The sequence below is a fragment of the Mya arenaria genome, chromosome 8 (genome assembly GCF_026914265.1).
Source record: "Mya arenaria isolate MELC-2E11 chromosome 8, ASM2691426v1".
In the NCBI taxonomy this organism is placed as follows: Eukaryota; Metazoa; Mollusca; class Bivalvia; order Myida; family Myidae; genus Mya; species Mya arenaria.
Genome location: NC_069129.1, coordinates 17,767,627 through 17,789,263, shown reverse-complemented (window position 1 = coordinate 17,789,263; position 21,637 = coordinate 17,767,627). Strand labels below are relative to the sequence as shown.

At 31.7% G+C, this 21,637-nt stretch overlaps 1 protein-coding gene across 4 annotated transcripts; it reads right to left on the bottom strand.

Annotated features, from left to right (window-relative positions):
- Nucleotides 1-93: 93 nt before the first annotated feature.
- Nucleotides 94-21,048, bottom strand: LOC128244694 (uncharacterized). Of its 4 annotated transcripts, none has more exons than XM_052962733.1 (13): nt 18,647-18,737; nt 16,252-16,425; nt 15,349-15,523; nt 14,260-14,415; nt 13,432-13,568; nt 10,366-10,517; nt 8,174-8,365; nt 6,918-7,007; nt 6,223-6,315; nt 4,959-5,084; nt 4,548-4,679; nt 3,832-3,948; nt 94-2,815 (listed from the first exon to the last, which is right to left on the bottom strand). In XM_052962733.1, the coding sequence occupies exons 2-13, from the start codon at nt 16,274-16,276 to the stop codon at nt 2,711-2,713; spliced, it is 1,500 nt and encodes a 499-aa protein (XP_052818693.1). In that variant the 5' UTR covers nt 16,277-16,425; nt 18,647-18,737; the 3' UTR covers nt 94-2,710. The 4 variants fall into 4 exon arrangements, with proteins under 4 accessions (XP_052818693.1, XP_052818692.1, XP_052818694.1 ...); XM_052962732.1 differs by having other exon boundaries at nt 17,526-18,721; XM_052962734.1 differs by having other exon boundaries at nt 16,252-16,601; nt 18,647-18,696.
- Between the last annotated feature and the right edge of the window lie 589 nt (nt 21,049-21,637).

Below are 21,637 nucleotides of genomic sequence, written 5' to 3'. Positions count from 1 at the left end.
CCCTATATAATATTTCCTAATATAACCATTGATCAATTGTTGTCCAGCATTTATTTATTCTCCCTGAAATAAAAATAAAAATAACACACAGAAAAATGTGACATTTGGCAATTTATTCATCCCTTTCCAGATCAAACATGCTTCTTTGCAAGTTTCAACATATAGTTATACAAAATAAAACTGTCAAGAAAACATGAAATAAGAATTGGCAAGATACCTCCTGTATCTCTTTGGGTTACTAAATTAATTACGGTAAACTCTTTAAAATAACAAATCATATTATCAAACATTAAAAATTAAAATATTTCATAAAATAAGCCCTCTTTTTTCTTGCCAGTATATTTGTTTACTTCTACAAATATAGGAAAAAAGCAGGTTGAAACAGGCCTCATGAAAGCTTCTAATTGCAATACTACCTCATAACAAACACTGTCAACGAAAATGATACTTATTAACACAAAAATAAACAATAACACTAAACATTGAAATAATGACAAACTTTGTTCTAACATTGACAAAAATTCAATAATCACCTTGATATGTTCTTCAAAATGTTCAGAAAAATATAAGATTGAACAACATTAAAAGAGCCACTTATACCTGGATAAGCCTTTAATTGTTACCTAATCTTAAAGCAGCATTTTCTATGCCAGCTTAAATATATATATTAACAATTAAATAAATAAACTACATGTTAGATTAATCTCGAACGTCTCTGATTACCCTACTACCTAAAGCAAAAACTGTTGACAGAAATGATACCTTAATGCCATGTTTCTACATACGAATCAACTGTTAATGTTTATTTAATATTGTAAATTGAACATGTAAAAGCAAATTTAAGGTTTCGAATAAAGTCTAGTAAATTTTATTTATAAAGTCAAGATTACAACATTTAACACATCTCTGAAGAGCTTTTAAAGCTCACTCTATTACCTCCAAACTTAACACAATTTGAAGATATTTTGAAATTAATTATATATAAGTAAAAAGAATTAAAAAAACCCAAAAACATTCATACTTTAGAAATGATAAAACATTGAATACTAAACAAAAATCAATACTTGAGAATCAAAGGCTTGAAAAAATAAACCTAATTTGATCAAGAAAATTTACATGAAAATACAGCACAACAAGGTCACTTTCAACTGTAAAATTTAAGCCTCCATTATTACTGTTGGCAAATAATCTTTGCAAAACATACCTATCAATCATTATTTAAGCACTTCAAAAGTCTTGTTTGTAATTGGTCTGTCCATGTGCATGTAATTAAAGCTTCACTTTTATTGGTTGATTGAAATGAAATCAATGCAACTGCGGGATGTTTATGCATGGATTCTTTCTAGGATAGGAGACAAATCTTCGGTAGTAAGTTCCAAGTGATACTTTAAGGTATATGCCAAATCACTGTACCTAAAGTTGGTTTCTTCGATTTCGGAAGTCAATTGACAAACTATAAAAGTTGCACCTGATTTGAAATTTCCACTATTGATAAGGGCAGATTTAATGCCACGCTCGTTCAATTCTTAAAAACCTTGAAATGCAAAGTTCATTTGCAAACAATAGTAACTCTATTGAAGGTTAGGTATAGAATATTTATAACACCAAGAAAAGTACCTATAAATAAATACATTTTAATATAAAACAAAATTGTATGTAACGCATGCATAGCATATATACGAGAAAATAATAAAACAAGAAAGCCTTTTTGGCCTTGAAAAATATGCAAAATAGGTAATAACACGTCTGATTTTAGTTGAAATAAAGAACAAAACTACATACTTAAATAGATTCATGGTTAAATGCAGTTTTAATTATTTATATAAGATATTAGAAATAAGTAGTCCATACCCTTTCAAAAAATACCAAAATTATACAGGGTCACATAACATCATTCAATCATTCTGTAAAACTACAACACTAAACAATACGGATCTTGAAACGTCATTGAAATAAGCTTATATCAGTTACATTCATGACAATCTAATGAGTATACTACAAGATTCCCGGGTCACAGCGCTTCAGAGTAACTGCCAACACCTGTCACTTGTCTCTTGTTGATTTTTTTGCAGTCAAAAATTAATTAAAGCCAGAGTAATGGGCCTTGCTGAACATGAGTGTTAATTGTCTCTGGCAACATGTGTACCAAGTTTCATTTGAATATCTTAACAAAGTTTGAGTCATGGCAAAGGGTCATGATTTTGCACAATAACATCAATGAAAATGATGACAACAAAGCTATGATAAATCCTCAACCTTTTTATGTCAAAAACCTGGTGAGCTATACGGTAATTGGCATATATCAGATATGTACAAACTTTTTCCTTTATCCTGACTATTTGATATCATCAGAGATTAAAGAGTGAAATTTCGAAGACAGGAGATATTATAAAATTACACACTTTTAATTCATGAAAACCTATAATAATGATCATCCAACTTCACGGAACCATGATAAACTAAGTTTAAATATAATTTGAAATGCAACTTTTTGAAAGCAAATTCACAATTCTATTAACCATCCTGCACCATTTGTTTTTGTTATGACTTACTCATCACTAATTCACCTTAACATTGAATCAATGTTTGAAACACAAATTTCAGATTTAAAACTCCCACCAATTTCTCACAATATCCACTTTTCTATGCTGATGATGATTTTGCACACTTTAAGTGTTTTATTTACATTTTATCATGTTAGCGATTGAGTTCAGTTTTTTTCAGCGTAAAAAACGCCCCATCGTTGGTCCTGTGTTCTTCCAACTTTGTCTTTCCATCCATTCACTATGTAGTCAAAGTCATCTTGTGAAAACTCCTGAAATTACAAAAAAAGATTGTACACTTTTGGAAAGCGCTTTTTTTATTTTCGTACATTCTATAATTATCACATTAGTAACCAATCGGTAGAGCTCTTACCATGCAATAAGTAGCATCTTGATAAATTACAATGATATTTATTATTGAACTCCTTGATAGAATATGGTATAAAACAGGTATGGTACACAGTGATTTTTTTTGGAGCAATTTACTGCCTTCTAAAGTCTGTTTCACCTTGCGAAAAAATGTCCATTTTTCCCAAAAATTCATAATTTTTTCTCAATTTGATAATTGCAGATTACGTTAATAAATAAAAAAGCAATATATTTTTTAAAAAAAAATCCTCGACAAAGCTTACTCTTTTACAAGATAATATATGCATTTAAAAGTGAAAACATATATATTTGCCATTATATTAGCTAGTTTACTCTGATTTTGAATTTTTCCCAAAGTCAACTATTTTCCCAGTTTGCAAGATACAGGCTTCAAAAATAATTCCAAAAAAAATCACTAGTGTATAACTATGTCCATTCCCCTCTTGACTTGTGCTTCCCTCACATGTATAATTTGAATTACTCAGGCAGTGGGTGCAGTTCCTCTAACATAGTACATATGTTGTATTTTTACTGTTTTCAATTAAAGCATTCTTTAAATGGCCTTTGTTTTTCGACAGAATTACTATCAATTACATCTCACATACATAGAATATAATTTGGAAAATCATCTTGCCAGTTGTTGTTTATTAGATCTAGCAAAGAATAAAGTTTTCACACAATCAAAACACTGACGCAGATGATGACACCAAAGCTCTTACAGTGCTTCAATTTCTTTTTCCAAACAAAACAAAAGCCAAAAGAACTAAACCTTGAGGCCATTTTAAAAATCCAAGAAGCAGTTTTGTACTTCGGAGATATTTTTTTACAGTAGTACTACACTGTGCTGTCGAAAATCTGGCCTAGTCACAAAATCGCTTCTAGTATTTTTTGATAAAATATTTTCCCCAGTCAAACCCACCTTGACGAAGTCTTCCCGTATATCCTCAGCAACAATAAGCTCCTTCTCAAGGCTCTGTACAAACAAATCTGTTCTGTCCTGGGCATCCACGCGGGTAAAACCAGCCTCCTCTAGCACCTGTACAGAGTAGGCAATGGTTGATAATATATATCAATACCATCTTCATCAACATGTTATATTTTTCTCTCAGGGCCATAATTAGCATTATATGCAAAAAAGAGTTATCTAACTTAATTAATGATGTAGACTGCATAGTTGGGAACACGTGTCAAGTTTCAATGCAATACATGATGTATTTGCTGAGATTATTGACTAAATGTGGTTACATGGTTTATTCAAAACCTTCACCAGAATTTTTAAGTTCAATAATAAAAGGCCTTAATTTTGACAATTGATGAATACCCCTTAATGAGGTAAAAATTCCCCACAAAGCCTTTAAGAAATATGGCATGTATGACTTTGCTGTTTTCGTTGGGAATGAAAATAGAACCAGTAACATTTCACAAACACATCAAAACAGTCACTGTGACCTTCATGGGTTCAAGAGTAAAGCTACAATAAACAGTTTTTAAATCATGAACTAGCGCAAACCATAAGCAATACCTTGCCATATCTGGTGGGAGAAAGGAGATTGTAGCTATTATTTTATGGGTTCAACAGTACGCCTCAAAAAACAACTTCTTATATCCAAAACTAGCCCAGAACGTAAGCTATACCTTGCCATATCTGGCAGGAGACAGGAGATTGTAGCCTCGCTGTTTCACGTAATCCTTGAACTGGTCGCTGTGGTCTCCATCGCTACAGCAGTAATCGGAGATAAACAACTTCCCGCCGGGCTTCAACCATTTCTGCAACACAAGAATAATATAATGGGCTGAATGTTCAGAACTTTGTAATAGTTAACAATGTGATAAATGACATCCTTGATCACTTTTAAATGTAAAATACTTTATGATGTTCTGGAATAGTTGTCTCAAATTTTGGTAGAATTATGGCAGATAAAAAATTAACACTAATGACTTTAACAACATTGTTAATTTTAAAGACATCTGTGCAATTGGCCCAATGATTGAAACTCTTAAAAGGAGAGATGCATAAAGTAGTAAATACATGTATTGCCCACTCACAAAGAACTGTTTGAAAAGCGCCAGTTTGTCTGGAATGTGTAGTATTGTGTCCCGACTGTATATCACGTCAAACGTGTTGGGCTCGTACTCCCGTTTTGTTGCATCAGCGATCTCAAACTGGACCTCCTGAAACCATGAGATAATATACAAACTTGTCTCAAACTGGACCTCCTGAAACCATGAGATAATATACAAACTTATCTCAAACTGGACCTCCTGAAACCATGAGATAATATACAAACTTATCTCAAACTGGACCTCCTGAAACCATGAGATAATATACAAACTGGACCTCCTGAAACCATGAGATAATATACAAACTTATCTCAAACTGGACCTCCTGAAACCATGAGATAATATACAAACTTATCTCAAACTGGACCTCCTGAAACCATGAGATAATATACAAACTTATCTCAAACTGGACCTCCTGAAATCATGAGATAATATACAAACTGGACCTCCTGAAACCATGAGATAATATACAAACTTATCTCAAACTGGACCTCCTGAAACCATGAGATAATATACAAACTTGTCATCATGAAAATCATGAAATCACAAGTGATGATTGTTAGTACACACAAAATTCCTTAAGACAAAATTCCCCCTGGATAAATTCCCCCAGACAAAATTTCCCATGGACAAAATCCCCCCCCCCCCCCCAATTTTTGCAAAGACAAATACAATCCTCCCAATGTATTTAATCTATGATTTATGTTGTTACTTAGTAGAACTTTTGTAAAATATAATAAAAATAATATATTATACACTTTGTGCAATAGATATGGTAAATAATATATATGGAGGATATTTTGTCCACCTATGCAAAAATTGATGGGGAGAAGGAGTTTGTCCATCTCCAAGGGAATGTATATCATCATAGTATAAGTGTGACATCAATTTAGTAGGGAAAGCTAATAAATATTCAGTCTCAGTCATGTATATGCAACTTACATGACACGAGTGGGAGGCTCGATCGGCCAGGTCACTTGTCAGATGTTGTTTGTAAGAAATGGTCAAAACAATCAACTGCATCAAACTACCATTTGCTGTTATTTATTCCAGAAAAACAATCCCACTATCGATTAATTAAATTGTTGAATAACAACCAGCATTGTGTTATTTAAAAAAAATCCATCTCAACAGATTTGTTTTTAATTTGAAAGCCAAGGTTTTTGATGCATTTAATTACAACTAGTAAAATATGACACGTAATTCGAATAATTTTTCAATGACAAAAGACTGCAAAAAGTACACATACATCTTCATTGATGTCCATCTCCCTCGCTCGGTCCATCCCAATATTGATCATGTTGGCCGACAGGTCGATAGCGACCACCTTCACTCCAAACTCCTGAACAAATACATGTATGTTTCAGTAATGTATACAACAGTATTTTAGTTAACAGAAAAGTACCTTGAAATAAATAGAAATCAATGTATGGTAGCTCAACTCGCTTGTTTAGTTCCAATGTTGAACTTGTTAGAAATTTGATATTAACGGATATGTTTAAATTCTTCAGGGTCTTAATTATAATAATATCATGTTTCTTGATGTTTCATTTTGAAGATGTATGTAATCTTGAGACAAGAGAATGATTTTAACCCGAGCTCAAGATGACCAAATTCAATCTCTTTTTTTTTCTAAAAATACATCATAGAATTAATAATCGGACTTCACAATGGAATATAGAAAGAAACTTGTCTGGTTTCATCCATAGATTGATTTATTGATGATTTTTTTTATTCAGGTTTAAATTCTTTCAAAATACATAATGTAATACATAATACAGTACATTAAATGTGAACATTAGAGTTTAGCTTCTAGTAAACCAAAATATATATTGCATATGTGATTTTGATGTTAACTCTTTTCTTTAATGAACAGACTAGATAAACATTAAATAAACCATCTGTAAAACAACTTTAGCCAGTAGCCTGTAGAGTCATTCATACCTTGACCATATAAAAGGCACTGCCGCCAATACCACACCCGATGTCCAACACGACCTGACCTGGCTGTAGGTCCAGCCGAGATACAAAGTCCTGGAAACAACAAAAAATTTAGGTATGTGAAATGCCACAGGACTTTTATAGATTATACAAAACTGGTTGAGTTTTAAGATTTTACAAATTCCTGGAAACAACGATAAGAAATTGAATACATGAAATGCTAAAATACGTTTAAAGATTATACAAAAGTTTTGTTGAGTTTTTAGATTTCACTTCAGGCCCCAGTTTCTTGAAAATCTTAAGAATAACAAGCTTAAGTAGCCACATTCAATTATTTACTTACACTTGATTTTACAAAATAAAAAATAGTTTACCGGTATCTTTATTAACACAAAGATCCTGTTAAATTACCCTAACTCCTTAAGATGAAAATATTACATTTTTTTATATGTTTAACCCTTTCTTTCATAAATCACATAAAAACAATATTTGGCCAATATTTTATAGAAATATAATAAATATGTACTTTAGTCCAATTTTATTATTTTTAAGTTATCACTATGTTGAAATCTAGAACTTAATCACTGAAACAGACCAGATATTGTTTATTTCTGGTTTGTTTTGGAAACACACATATATAATTTTTTCGGGAACTTTCACATTGTCTTTTTTCCATCAATTTTGGAATTTTTAATAAATACTTATGTGAGCTGAATATACTTGAATACTCCATAGCCATCTATTTGTGGGAATTTATAACACCAACAATAATAAACTACAGTTTTTAGGACTGCTTCAACTGATTTTATATATTTTTAGAATTTTTATTGAACATTTGGGAAAACAGATTTTGCTATTGGGAAACAGAATTGGCTATACATAAGTAAAAAAACAACAACATTAGACCACAGGGGCAGGTTGCGTTGTTTTAACACACCACGCCCCCGTCCGTTTTTTTTTATCAATTTCTAAAATTTGATAAAAAAAATTTGATAAAAAAAAAAAAAAAAAAAAAACGGACGGGGGCGTGGTGTGTCAAAACAACGCAACCTGCCCCTGTGCATTAGACCATATATACTTATATATTTCTTATATAAAAGTGTTTCTTTTCTTTAGACCTTTGTTCTAATCTTCTTTCGAAAATATTTGCCAAATAAGCATATAGCATTTAACCTACACATACTTTACACATGCTTAATTTAATTTCAATAATTTCAAAAAAGTAAGTCTCAATAAATCTACATAAATGTAAATTCAACCTTTGTGGTATCTATTCCTCCGGTGCTGACAAAAGTTCTGCCGAAGATCTTCTCGTATCTCAGGATGCCATTGAGTGAGTATTGTTGGTTATCGAGAAACTCCTGGAAAGTCTTGTAGCCGTTGTTGATGGTGCTCGCCTTGCGACGCAACTTCTGCAGAAGCCATACCACCTGGTTTGGGTTGTGTTTCATCTGGAATGAGAGAAAAACTTTCACTACCTGAACTGTCAGGGATTTAAAAATGACTCAATAGGTTAAACAAAAAAGGCCATTAGTGTCGGCCCGAAAGGCTTCTTTTTTGCTTTTCTTTGAAACCTGATTGGGGAGGTCCTTCAAATCCCCAGCTTTTTTCGCAAATTTTGACTACTATCCTGCAACTAACATACAAAGTAAGATCCCATGCTGAACCATAAGGGGTGATGTTGATTTAAATGTAATATTGAAATATGCAAGGGTTTCAATATTTGTGATTTGTTTGTGATTTTGATCACATTCCAAGTTTAAAACATATCAAAATATTCCATTAACTGTTGGTTTCAGTTGATTTAAGTATTGGCAGCTCTAATTTTAAAACTTGGAAAATTGTCCAAAAACCAACACTTGTGGAAAAAGGACCTCACAAAATAAAAAAAATCTACAGTAAACAATTTTCGCTGTTACTAATCAGCTAGGGGAAAAACTCAGTTAATATCTAAGATTTGATCTAAATGAAAGAAGCAAAATCTGAGAGTTCTCATTAGATTAAAGAATCAAGAATAAAATTTATATTGCTAGGGTGATGGGACACAAAATCGCAATGTCATTGTAAATAATTGCGTATCATGTTTCATGGAAATACCTTTTTCAGTTTCAGAGATATATGGCTTTTTTATAATAACAATGACTATTACATAATGATTCTCAGTTTAAATCATATCTGCTTATGAGTACAGAAAATATACTAACGCTATTATTAAACTTATTAGGATTTACCTGGAAGACAACTCTAGTAAATTTCAAAATTAGAAAAGTGCGCAAGAACTGTGAAAGATGCATGTGCCATAAGCAATGTGATACATCAGTCAGTACCGGTAATATTCAATTTGTTGTATACAACAATGGCAATTTTATGTTGGTTTTTGCAATTTTCTTTTTATCTTGCAATTGTATCATCTGGTGTCTAGTCCCTTTAATGTCTCGACGTCAATTTATTTGGAAAAGTAGTTCAGCAGTTACATACATGCCATATGTACCATTACCTTCTAAAAGGGCAAAATGTCAACCTAACTTATCTAAGTATCATAGAGCACCAAAAATTATGTCACATTATCAAATAATGATCGAGTTCACACTGACCTCAAATATGAACTTCTTAAACTAGCTCAGTTATTAACACAAGAGTTCAAAAACCAACTACAAACATTGTGATAAAGAACAGAAGTCTATGTGCAGATATTTAAAGTGCATCATATATTACTGATAGGCACAGTTACACTGAGTTCTATGATTAAAGGGGCTGTACTCTATATGATAAAATGGCGAAAAAAAAAAAATTGTCGAAAACCGACATAAACTTGGCATCAATGTGTACAATGCATTGAAACTTACTAACATAAGTACCACATAGTTTACAATTTATTTAAGTTTAGCAGTAATTTTGTATTTTTCCATTAAAAAAGATTACTGGGTATGTCTACCAGGTAGAATTCATTCCTTATGCGTGATTGGCTAGTCGGTGTTATCACGTGATTTTACCGTGGTAGGTGTATAGCTTAATTATGTCACCCAATTAGAGTATGCCGTCATAGCTCAGTGGATTCGACGCTGGACTGCAATTTTGGTGACACGGGTTGGAACCCGGTCTCTGACACAATTTTTTTTTTACATTTGGTACTTTTTTTACAATTATGATATCAAAGCGTAACACATTCTATAAGATAATTGTCCTGATATTTGTTACAGAAAAAAACTCTTTTTGGTGCCAATCTGATGCACAGTCCCTTTAATTGTAACGATATTGCAGCTTATGAACTTGAAATCATATAATGGCAATCCGCCAGAAATCTTGATAATTATAGCTTTCAAAGGCAGTTAAAACATATGATGTTAAACCTTAATGATAAAGTAGGGCTTGCTTTTACTATGTTTTTTTCTACCTTTATATAATTGGTATTATGTTGAAACTACTGAATATTTATTAGCATCAAACAAACCTTGATATATGATGTCAGAGATCGGGACAGAACAAGCTCAAAGCCAAACACCTCATCCTCATTTTCCGTGGGAATGGTGATCATTGTGAACATCGCCATATAGAGGCTAGGATCGCGGTACTTGGTCGGGTTCACACTTCGTTTCTTGTTTCCTATAATCATAAACAACAACCATTATCATTATGTAAGGCTAGTGGAAAATGGAAATCTATTTTTATCATAAATTGTATTTCCCTATTTATATCTTGAGCCATATCAGAACATGTGTTGCATCAGAGAACTTTAGGTCCAAAGCTGGAAGTCTTTTTTGAAATAAAAAGCAACAAAGTTACTACAAGAATAAATTGAATTATAGAAATATTTATTGTTGAATGACTCCTTTTTTTAAATTCATATCAACGCTGAATTAGATAAAAAAGAAGAAGTTTTTTTGTGTTCTTTTAAAAGCTTTTTTGTACCTAATTTATCAAAAAAATAGATTATTCAGGAAATTCATTACAGTTCATGGCATTTGACAAACAAGATATTCCTGAAATGACTTGAACCAAAAATTAATTCTTTAAATATTTAATACTTCTGAACTTAAGTACAATCATATAATGTACAGTACTTGTTTTTCAATTAAAATGTCATAACATTCAATAGCCTTAACATTCAAATACCATGTGTACAGCAGAATTTCTTCAGACTAAAAATAATATCAGCAGATATGCAGCTAATGAAAACATTATCTGTTTCACATTAAATGGCTGCCAAGCGAATAAAAACAATTAGCATCTTTTGACAAACTCTGGCTGATATAAAAGTACATGTTGACATAAGGATTGCATGATCGTGTCCTGAAACTGGGGGCCGGGCCAGTGGAAAGTTTTTCAATGGAAAATTTTCCCAAAATTTTTGAGCGGCCTTCAATTTTATTATCTTTGAATGTATTTTGACCCAAATTATACATATATGTTATGGTTAGTATGTACTGTCTTTATCAGAAAGTGTATATTAAGAAAAGTTTGAATTCCGTAAAATTTTCAACCATTTGCATATCGTGTGACTTTTCATACTTTTTTAGAAAGTAAGTAGATGAGTCATCATAGTGTGAAAGCCTACATTCTCAAGGCCCCTATAGGATCATTCACTGAAAACAGATTTAACAGCCTGTGTCTACCCTTCTGTCACTGGTGGGGTAATCAAATACTGCTAACCATAATGAAATCATCCAAAAGAAACTTTCAATACATGAATGACACACTCACAAACCCACTCATGTTAACTCCACATTAACATTGACTCTATTGAACACACTATATGCCACAAACCTTGTATTGCTTTGTTCTGAACCACAATAGCATGTTCTGAATAATAATTGCATGTTCTTTATTACAAGTCAATGTTCTTAATTACAAGTTAATTTTCTTTAAAAATTACAATTTCTCATTCCAAATTATATTTTCATGCTCTTAACAACAAGTTCATGTTCTTTATAATTACAAGTTCATGTTCTCAAATACAGATTCATGGTCGTAGTTACACTTTCCTGGTAGTGATGTTCTCAATTACAAGTTAATAATCTTTAAAATGACAAGTTCATGGTCTTAATAACAAGTTCAATGTCTTAATAACAAGTGCATGGTCTTATATACAAGTTAATTTATTGTCTTAAATACAAGTTCATGGCCTTCATAGTTACAAGTTCATGTTCTTCATTTCATGTTCATGGTCTCAATGACAACTTAATGATCTTTAAAATGACAAGTTCATGGTCTTATTGAGGTTGTCTTATTAACTAGCTCATGTTCTCAATTACAAGTTCATGGTCTTAATAACAAGTTCATGGTCTAAATTACAAGGTCTTGTAATACCTGTGGACAAAACAAGGAAGCTAGTGCCAGACTTCGCACCATGCCCCATTGATATCTGTTTCAAAAAACAAATCAACAACAAACACTTTAATTACTTACTTAACAAAAACTAAACTTGAAGATTTGTCATAACAATAACTAGCATACTGCAGAAACACTGATACAAAACTAACTATAACTAAACAAGTTCATCAATCAAGTGTCCATCACGCAATAGGTTAACTTCATAAAAGTGATAACTTCACAAAATGTGGAACTATGAAATAAATTGTAGGATCAAATAATTGACCTTACTCAGGTTAGTCAAATAAACAAAATCATGGCTATTGTAACCATGCTTGTTTGTGTTTTCGATCAGGCCTGTCAAGCGAGGTATTATGAATACTGTCCCTGTTTTGGGACAGCAGTGTTAAATTTTGAGTTGTCAGTGTTTCATTTTAATGTTATCTGGTTTAATGTTAATTTCCATCATAAACAAAGCTCCATGTTAACATGTGGGTTCAAGTTTTTGACCTGACATAGTCAGGACAGCTGATTTTCATTAAGAGAAATGTCACAATTGTTTTAAATAGTCTGATTATTAAGGTTGTTTTTCACCAATTTTTCTTTCTTCAATTCATGGCTTAGAACAACGTTATTATAATTATTTTTTCTGTTATCACAGTATATTGATAGATAAGCTAGTATCTAAATTGACACTCCATGCTTTTCAGTAAAGATATTATTAAATTCAAAGCTAATTGCCACTTAAAAAGTTTTAACAATGCCATTTACCATCAGAATATAAAATCTATACATGTACAATGTATCTTTGACATTTATAAATAAAAGGTTACATACATAACCAACAAATCAATAATTTGAGGGCTAAGATGTAGAGTCACAACTCCTTCTATTTCGATATATAGTTACTGCTTTATTGAACTAAGCCCTCAGTTTGTTTTAGATACCATGATTAAAATAACAATGCTCTGCCTGACTTTTTCTGAATGAAAACTTAGTATGGTCTAACAAAACATTAATAAATTGAATGTGGACAATGATTGTAAACAAGGAAAAAAGTTTAAAAAAATATAGGTGTTTAAAAGAGGGAAGTTTTAATGTTTTCAACATGAAATATCCACGTTACAACACAGCACAAGACTTCTTACATAAACTGACTCCTTATATCTGTAGTAAGTTGGTCATACAAGTCGAAACAATGACATACCTGATTGGCCAAAGCAAGACTCACGGGCAAACAGGTACCCGCCCTCTCGTATCCATGACAACTCTTTGTTGATTAGCGAGTGAACTTCTTCATCTTCTAGGTACATCATCAGCCAGTTGGAAAACACCAGGTCACAACTGATTAGAAGAATGGTTAAAAATTAAGTCTGGATGGTCTAATAAGATTGTGGGTTCGAGTCTCACTCAGAGCACGCTCACATGGCTACTTAACCCTTTACTTCATGGTTACGCATTTTAACTTTTCGCTTCATAGATACGGATATTCATGCATTATCAATAGGTTTATAGAAACAGATTTTTACGCACTCTAAATGTAGGGTCATTTATTTTCATACCTGTTGTTTGTTTAATTGCTAAAACTGCATTTTTATGAAGTATAAACATCGATAAATACCATGCACTCTGACTCAAGCTATCACTTTGTTACTATTTTAAGAATTCCGGAAAATCGCGAGGATACCTTGGTTCTTGTTTCACCGAGGCAATAGGGACTCAAGAGTTATTTATATCAGCTTATAAGTGTCCTCACAGTCACGGTAAAATAAATAAGAAGGAAATAGAATAAGTGAAATAATAGAAATATGAACTATCCACATATAAATAATGATCTTTATATAATCAATGAACAAGAGCACCACAAGTGGGCCTCAATGCTTACCTGTTCTCAATTAATCAAATACAGCAAGCAAATTTGAGAAACCAATACAAAATCTTCTATACATGTATGTATATATAAATGTGACATATATGTAATTTATACCTTCCTATCTTTTAAATACATGGTTTTATGAATACATATGAGGGGAACCTGTTGTTTTCCAGGCGTAGTTTCGTGACGTCTTCACATCGGAAATCAATGTTGGGTATGTGGCCATTGGTTTCCTGATTCTTGTTAATGAACTTCTCCATAAAGTCTATGGCTGTGACATGTTTGGCAGTCGCTGCTAATTTCGCTGTGAAGCGCCTGCAAGGACAATTGATTGAGTATACATATAAGGTAAAAAATATTTGGTATGGAAATCTCAAATGACTATTAAAGATGCACTCTTACTCCCAAAAAAGATATACCACAATTAATACAATTTTTTTAATTCACTGAAATGGATGAATTAATATCGAAAACAAAAACCATTATGAGGGATACCGTGTTTACTTTGAAAGAAAGGTGCAGAAAACATGGTATTTCTACATTATGAGTCGATCATTGATCTCCATAAATCTTTTATGACCCAACAGTCATTTAATACTTGGCGTTTTCAGCTATTGAATTCATGGTTACAATCATGTAATCAGTAATTACTATTTTCCATAAATGCATTATTTAGTACCAGTAAGTAGTTAAAGATTTACCAATCAAAAGTTATGTTTGTTAAACATGTGTATGTATTGATTTTCAATATAAGTGTCACTTTAAGTATGCACATAATGTACGGGTACAAAATATTTCATATAAAAATCTCAAACGACTATTAAACGTTTTGTATCAACACTTGCAGAATTCAAAAGATAGTTAATAAACTGACATGAATTTATACCTCGTCAAAGCTTATGAATAAAATATCAATCACCTTACCAATCGTTTCCAAGAGCAATCAAGACCATTTTACATAAATAAACTTAAAATGAACAAGAATACCACAAGCAAATGCCTTACAATTTGTTAGAAATGAGTCTCAATTATGAAGCCTTGATGTACATCTATATATCATGTCTGAAAACATGTGTACCATGTTTCAACTGAATATGTTTAACCATTTTTTAGTTTGAAACAAGGCTTAAGTTTTTGTACATAGAAAACCTGACCCCAACAACAACAACAACACCAACAACGACACCAAGGCAATCATTACATATAGATACTTTCTTTGAAAAACAGTAAAGCTAACAACAGTCCTACCCGATTCCTGCTCCAAGCTCAATTACATCTTTGCTCTCCCAGGACGGGAGATAGGAGAGTATTTCAGGAAGCTCATGTTTCGTTAGCTCCTGTGCATTTGAGTCCAGCATCATCTCTTCAAGAGAAGCCTCCTGTGAGTGTTCCCGCCAGAAATCTGTCATCACCTCACGCACACCTGAATTGGTCAGAACTTTTCTTAGTTAAACTAGAGTATTTTGAAAGTGAGTTGGTATTAAATTAAGTAAAGCGTTATAAACTCCATGTTTAATGTCTTTTGAGTTAACAAAGAAGATAATTTCTTTTCTTGCTAGTGTGTTACTTTTCGTGAAATGCACAAGTTTTTGAGACTTGAAAGAACTTAAAAACAAACAAATCTACATACAATATTTCATAACAAAATAGTTAAAGAATGTCTACATTAAACATCTGTAACCTTTTAAAGATGAGCATTAAGTGAAAATACACTCCCAACAGTCTGACAGGACATTAAAATATGAATAGAAATAAATGAAGCGATTGCAATTTATTTAGGGGGGGGGGGGGTGGGTGAATAACATATCACCAAGTTAATAAACATTAGCTAAATTGAAAATTTATACACATGCAAATTAAGAGTTTGGATTAGTTGTATCAGAAGAATCAACATGAAAATTTTAATTATCAATTCCATATATACATTCATATTATGAACCTTTGCTTAAAAGATACATGCAAAAAAAATAATATTTAATTTTGCATTTCATAAAAAATAGGCATCAAATTACACAAACTAATATAATAAAAATATTAATGCAATTGCTTCTTGAAATATATATATATTAAAAATCCTGTCAATGACATAAAATATAAATAATGAAAATACATAATAATTCATATATTATTATAATGTATGATTGACCTCACCTGCATTATAACGACACCAAGCCATGCCTGATTGTGATTCCTTCTCCAAACAGTAACAATGTTCAGTGTAATGCTTTCAGCTGTGATTGTTTTTATACTGTTACATTTAAAAATACTTCAGCTTTTTATGTCATCAATTTACTCTTTTCAGCATCCAGTCTATACTAGTCAAAACTAGTAAAACATCATTCAATTACAATCAAAATATGCATGAAATAAACATGAAATAAACAGCTGACTTTGTTCTAATTTTAGAATTCCAATTCTGCTCCTATTTCTTGTACTGCTTTCATTACAGTATTTATAATCCAACAATATTGACTCTGTATTATTCCATTACTTTATTTAACCTGGGATCAATACAGAGTTAAATCTGCAGAGTTGAGTACAATTTTGAGGCAATGTTTTGTTGATATTCAGTGAATGTTTAAATAATACCTTAAGGCCATCCCAAATAGGTTCTATATTTAGCATGAGGTTCTAATTTCAAAACCTACCTACCAGGCAGGAAAAAACCTAAGTGCCATAGGAAAAATATTATTCTCTATACAACAAATGCTCATCCTCACCAATAAACATCCAATTATAAAAAAGAAAGCAAGATATATTATACATTTGGAGATCCAACCATCTATAAAATTCTCCTTTTATATTATATATATTGCTAGACTAAGGACATTATTATTTTAATTATTTCTTTTATAAACTCATATTTATTTTCATATATCTTTGCTTAAATAGATTTTACTAAATGTAAAACCTACAAGCCTAATGATGATACCGGTAAACACAATGTAATGGTAAAAGATTGTTAAGCTTTATTACTATTTATTATGATTTTATCCTAAAATATTCATAACGAAACATTTATTTTGCATAACCATACATTTTGTGTTAGAACATACTATAAATCTTTAAGCTCTATAGTGGTCTACATTCTATTATGTTAACCCACTAACTGGGCCAGCCACTGTTTATATCTTCCTCTTCACATGATTAAAAATTAAAAAGGCTGACTGCTGATTTACTGAAATTGGAAAGCTTGAGAAATACTGCCTTGTCATTGGACAAAATATCATGTTGATCACTTAAAATCAATTTGGCATGACCTTATGTTAATAAGAAATATACATTTCCATCTTAAATATCTTAACTGATATTAAGCTTACAGTTAAAACTTAAATGAAATTATAAAAATACTTTTATTCTAACACTATTATATATTAAAACTAATAAAACTACTTGACAAAATACAGTAAATAAAGTCCATTCACCCATTTCAAACTTTAGTAAAATACAGGTACAATAAAACCCCAGATGCACAGAAAAAAAAGTAACAGTATACTGTTTTAATAATTATATGTAATGTTATCCAAATATCCCCGTACACTGCATAAGAAATGTTAACAAGCATCTGAGGAATTTAGGAAACAGGATAGATAAAATATAATCGTATGCTAAGCCATGTAACAGCTTCAGTCTAAACTGAAATGATGAAATGTTGCATCAGTGAAGTTATATGAATGTTGCTGTGACATTTTATGTACTAGTATATGATCTTAAAATAACTAAATGAGAATATGAGCCCTGACCCCCCAATAATTTTGGTTCTGAGGGATGGGCACAAGACAAAGGTTACACCCCTAAGTTATGCCCCTTCTAACTTCAAATCCTGGATCTGAACATGTGTAAGCATCTGTTACTATCATAAAAACATAATACTTCTTATACAGTGTCCTTGTCAAAGGCAGATTACAAAACATAAAATTAAACAAATAAGTGATTGATGATGTGGTACAATTCATTTCAGGATATACATTGAAATTTACTTTTTGAAGAAACAACATCCATGAAGGAGTTAACAAAGATATAATTTTTCAACCAATATTTAAAAAATATACAATTTCTTCAATCCTTTGGCATAATTTTATAATAAAAACAGAGGTGGTTTGAGTTATCAGTTAGGTCAGAATATAGCTACAATAATGAGCGATCAGGGATACTTTTTTATCATTTTGACATTTCATGTGTATCCCTGTCACCAGTCTGCCATAATCTAAAAATTGTCAAAATACTGGCTGACGGCCATTTAGGTGGACTAGGTCAGAATAATGAGAATTATTATTTTTCATCAAAGTGTCTTTATTAATTGTTTCAATGCAATTATGATTATTTTCGTTTTGTTAGCATAAAAATGTCAGTAACCTATGATAGTCCATTTTTATTGAAAAAAAATTCTAATACCTAAAATTGTTTTTACTATATGCCAACAATATCCGAAAAAAATCAATATCCGAAAGGCAGGGCAAAATAGTTTAACATATTGTTAGTTTTAAAGCGGTATCTAAGCCAATATCATGCATTATAATGCCTTTTATAATTATATTATAAACACTTTTAAAATCCTTGGGTTTAATTTCTATTCAGCTCAATTTTGTATATTTAAGTTTGAAGTCAACACTGTCAGCATCAGCAGCTGATATTTTAACCCAAAGACAACAATGACAGCAAAGAAAATGAAACGCAATCAATTTCTATATTTAAATAGACAGCTTGACATGTACAAAAAGAAATAGTTTTATTTTATGTAATAATGATAGAACATCGATAAAACAAAAACATATTGTTCAACTATTGATTTATTGAAAATACATGAAAAATAAACTTCTATCATAATGCATCGTTATATAACCACATTCATTCGTCAAAGATATACAGTACAGTATCTTTTTAACATTTGGACATTCATTATGATCCCCTTAAATCCGAAACGTAGAGTCGCCAGAACAAAACTCGTCAAAGACTTTGAAGCGGCTGTTTATATGGACTTATCACCGTTGGTAATCTAATCGTAACTTAAATTATCTTAAATCTGTATAAACGAAACAAATGGTTATCGGCATCGATTATTTTTATATCTTCAACTTCCCGTTCATGTTCAATGTTGGCTCAAGTTCAATTTACACAAATATGCAGCAAAATAATGAAACTATGGCACTAAGATATGCACCAAGGCATAAGGATGTGGTGCATGGCTGAGAATGGGCTCATTTTTATTATTATTATTATTATTATTATTATTATTATTATTATTATTATTATTATTATTATTATTATTATTATTATTATTATTATTATTTAAATTCTATACGGCGTAGCAAAAAGCTTTTTCCATGTTTCTGTATTTTTTTGTATTTTTTACATGTTTTTGGGTTCATTTTATAGGTAAATCCTTGATTCGAAAAGATGCTTAAATTTATTGTTTTTACAGAGCGCTGTGGTAAACGTAAATCCAGAGGCCATTTGATGACAATGAGGCGTAAAAAAGTGTTCCTTCTTAACACACTGAATATACGTAAATCACATTATTTGATTTCGCTTAAAAAATATCATAATTTACCAAAGTTTAGAACAATATTTTAAACACATGTATAAATACGTAGGCTAGTAGCCATAGATAGATAGATAGATAGATAGATTTATTCGTGCATATATATGTCATTGTAACAAACCAAATATCTCATAAAGTTATAACACAGACTGATTAACAAAGTATTAGTGATGATATCTATACTAAAGCACAACATCATTAGAATGCTTTGGATACATACGTGCGTTAAGCCATCACTTCAATTATTATACTGTTGGTATTTTAATTGCATATATGATTTGTGAGTAAAAACAAAAACACACATTGGATACTACCAGTGAGATATTGGCTGAAACACGCTAGTACTACATGTACACATTTACATTGATGATCATATATTAATTCCAGGAAGGTCTTGAACACATTTATCCCTCTTATATCAGACATACACGGAGTTTTAAATAATAATGTTTGTAAAAATTAACCTTTTTCGGATCTTGAATCATCGTCAGATGGAAAATAAATAAACCATGCTAAAGAGAGAAGGATACCAAAGATCCCTAAAACAATTATTGTCCAAAACCCCATAATTAGAGCTGTTGGTATATTAAAAATAAATTAATTAATTAATTGCTATAGCATCATCTAGTTTTTGTTTAAAAAGATTACGTGTCTTTTAAAGATATACGTATATTCAAGGGTGAACAGTTTAACCTTATACTGGAGCTGTGACAATATGCATTTGAAGCGCTTCAGAGCCCGTATAGAGCTGTACCAATATGCATTTGAAGCGCTTCAGAGCCCGTATAGAGATGTGCCAATATGCATTTGAAGCGCTTTGAACAGAGCCCGTATTGTATTTTTGCGATATATTGCAATATATTGTCATTAATTAATTGAACATAAAATCATTTTTATCCCTCATAATTTGTATTTAAGATAAAGTTCCATCATAGAGAATAAAAAAGAAGATTTAAATAAAGAAAATCAAAATTGAATCCCTAAAAATGAAATATACTTATTGTTTGTAACAGCCTAAGAAAAACTTAACAGTAATAACGCTAGTGATTCACTTAGTTAATTGATCGTTGTGAAAGCAAGTTTCACCGACTTGAAATGAATGGTGTAAAGACTTTTAAGTGAACTGAAAAATCGTTGACGACGACGACGACGACGACGATGACGACGACGACGACGACGACGATGATGATGATGATGATGATGATGATGATGATGATGATGATGATGATGATGATGCAGAAGGGAAGAAGAGCATGCTGATCGTGGTGGAAGTTGTGGTGAAAAGTTTGAAAACGAATTAAATCTACCTTTGCCGTAGTCAGCCTCGGACTGGGTCCGGGAACTATGCCCTTGCATGAAAGCTCCAATGTCCCCCATTGTTATCAATGTTTTAACTCCTCCGTTTGAACTAAAAACTTCCAAAAGATGTTTACGGCTCGTGGGGATCCAATCCTTATATACGGCCAGCAGTAGATGAGCTTGATACGCAACCGCGATAACACCATCAGGACACATGAATGGACGAATAACCAAGCGAAAGGTGCAGTTTTGTCGTTTAATGTAAGAGAAACATTTATGTTAAAGCTCGGTTCATGGTTTAATAACTACATTTATAATGTTAAAGTTCTGTTCATGGTTTGATGGGAATCGAATAGGATGTGTCGCTTAATGTAGGGGAGACAGTTATGTTAAAGTTCTGTTCATGGTCCAATAGGAATCGAATAATATGTTTCGTTTAATGTAGGGGAGACAGTTATGTAAAGTTCGGTTCATGGTCCAATAGGAATCGAATAATATGTTTCGTTTAATGTAGGGGAGACAGTTATGTTAAAGTTCTGTTCATGGTCCAATAGGAATCGAATAATATGTTTCGTTTAATGTAGGGGAGACAGTTATGTAAAGTTCGGTTCATGGTCCAATAGGAATCGAATAATATGTGTCGTTTAATGTAGGGGAGACAGTTATGTTAAAGTTCTGTTCATGGTCCAATAGGAA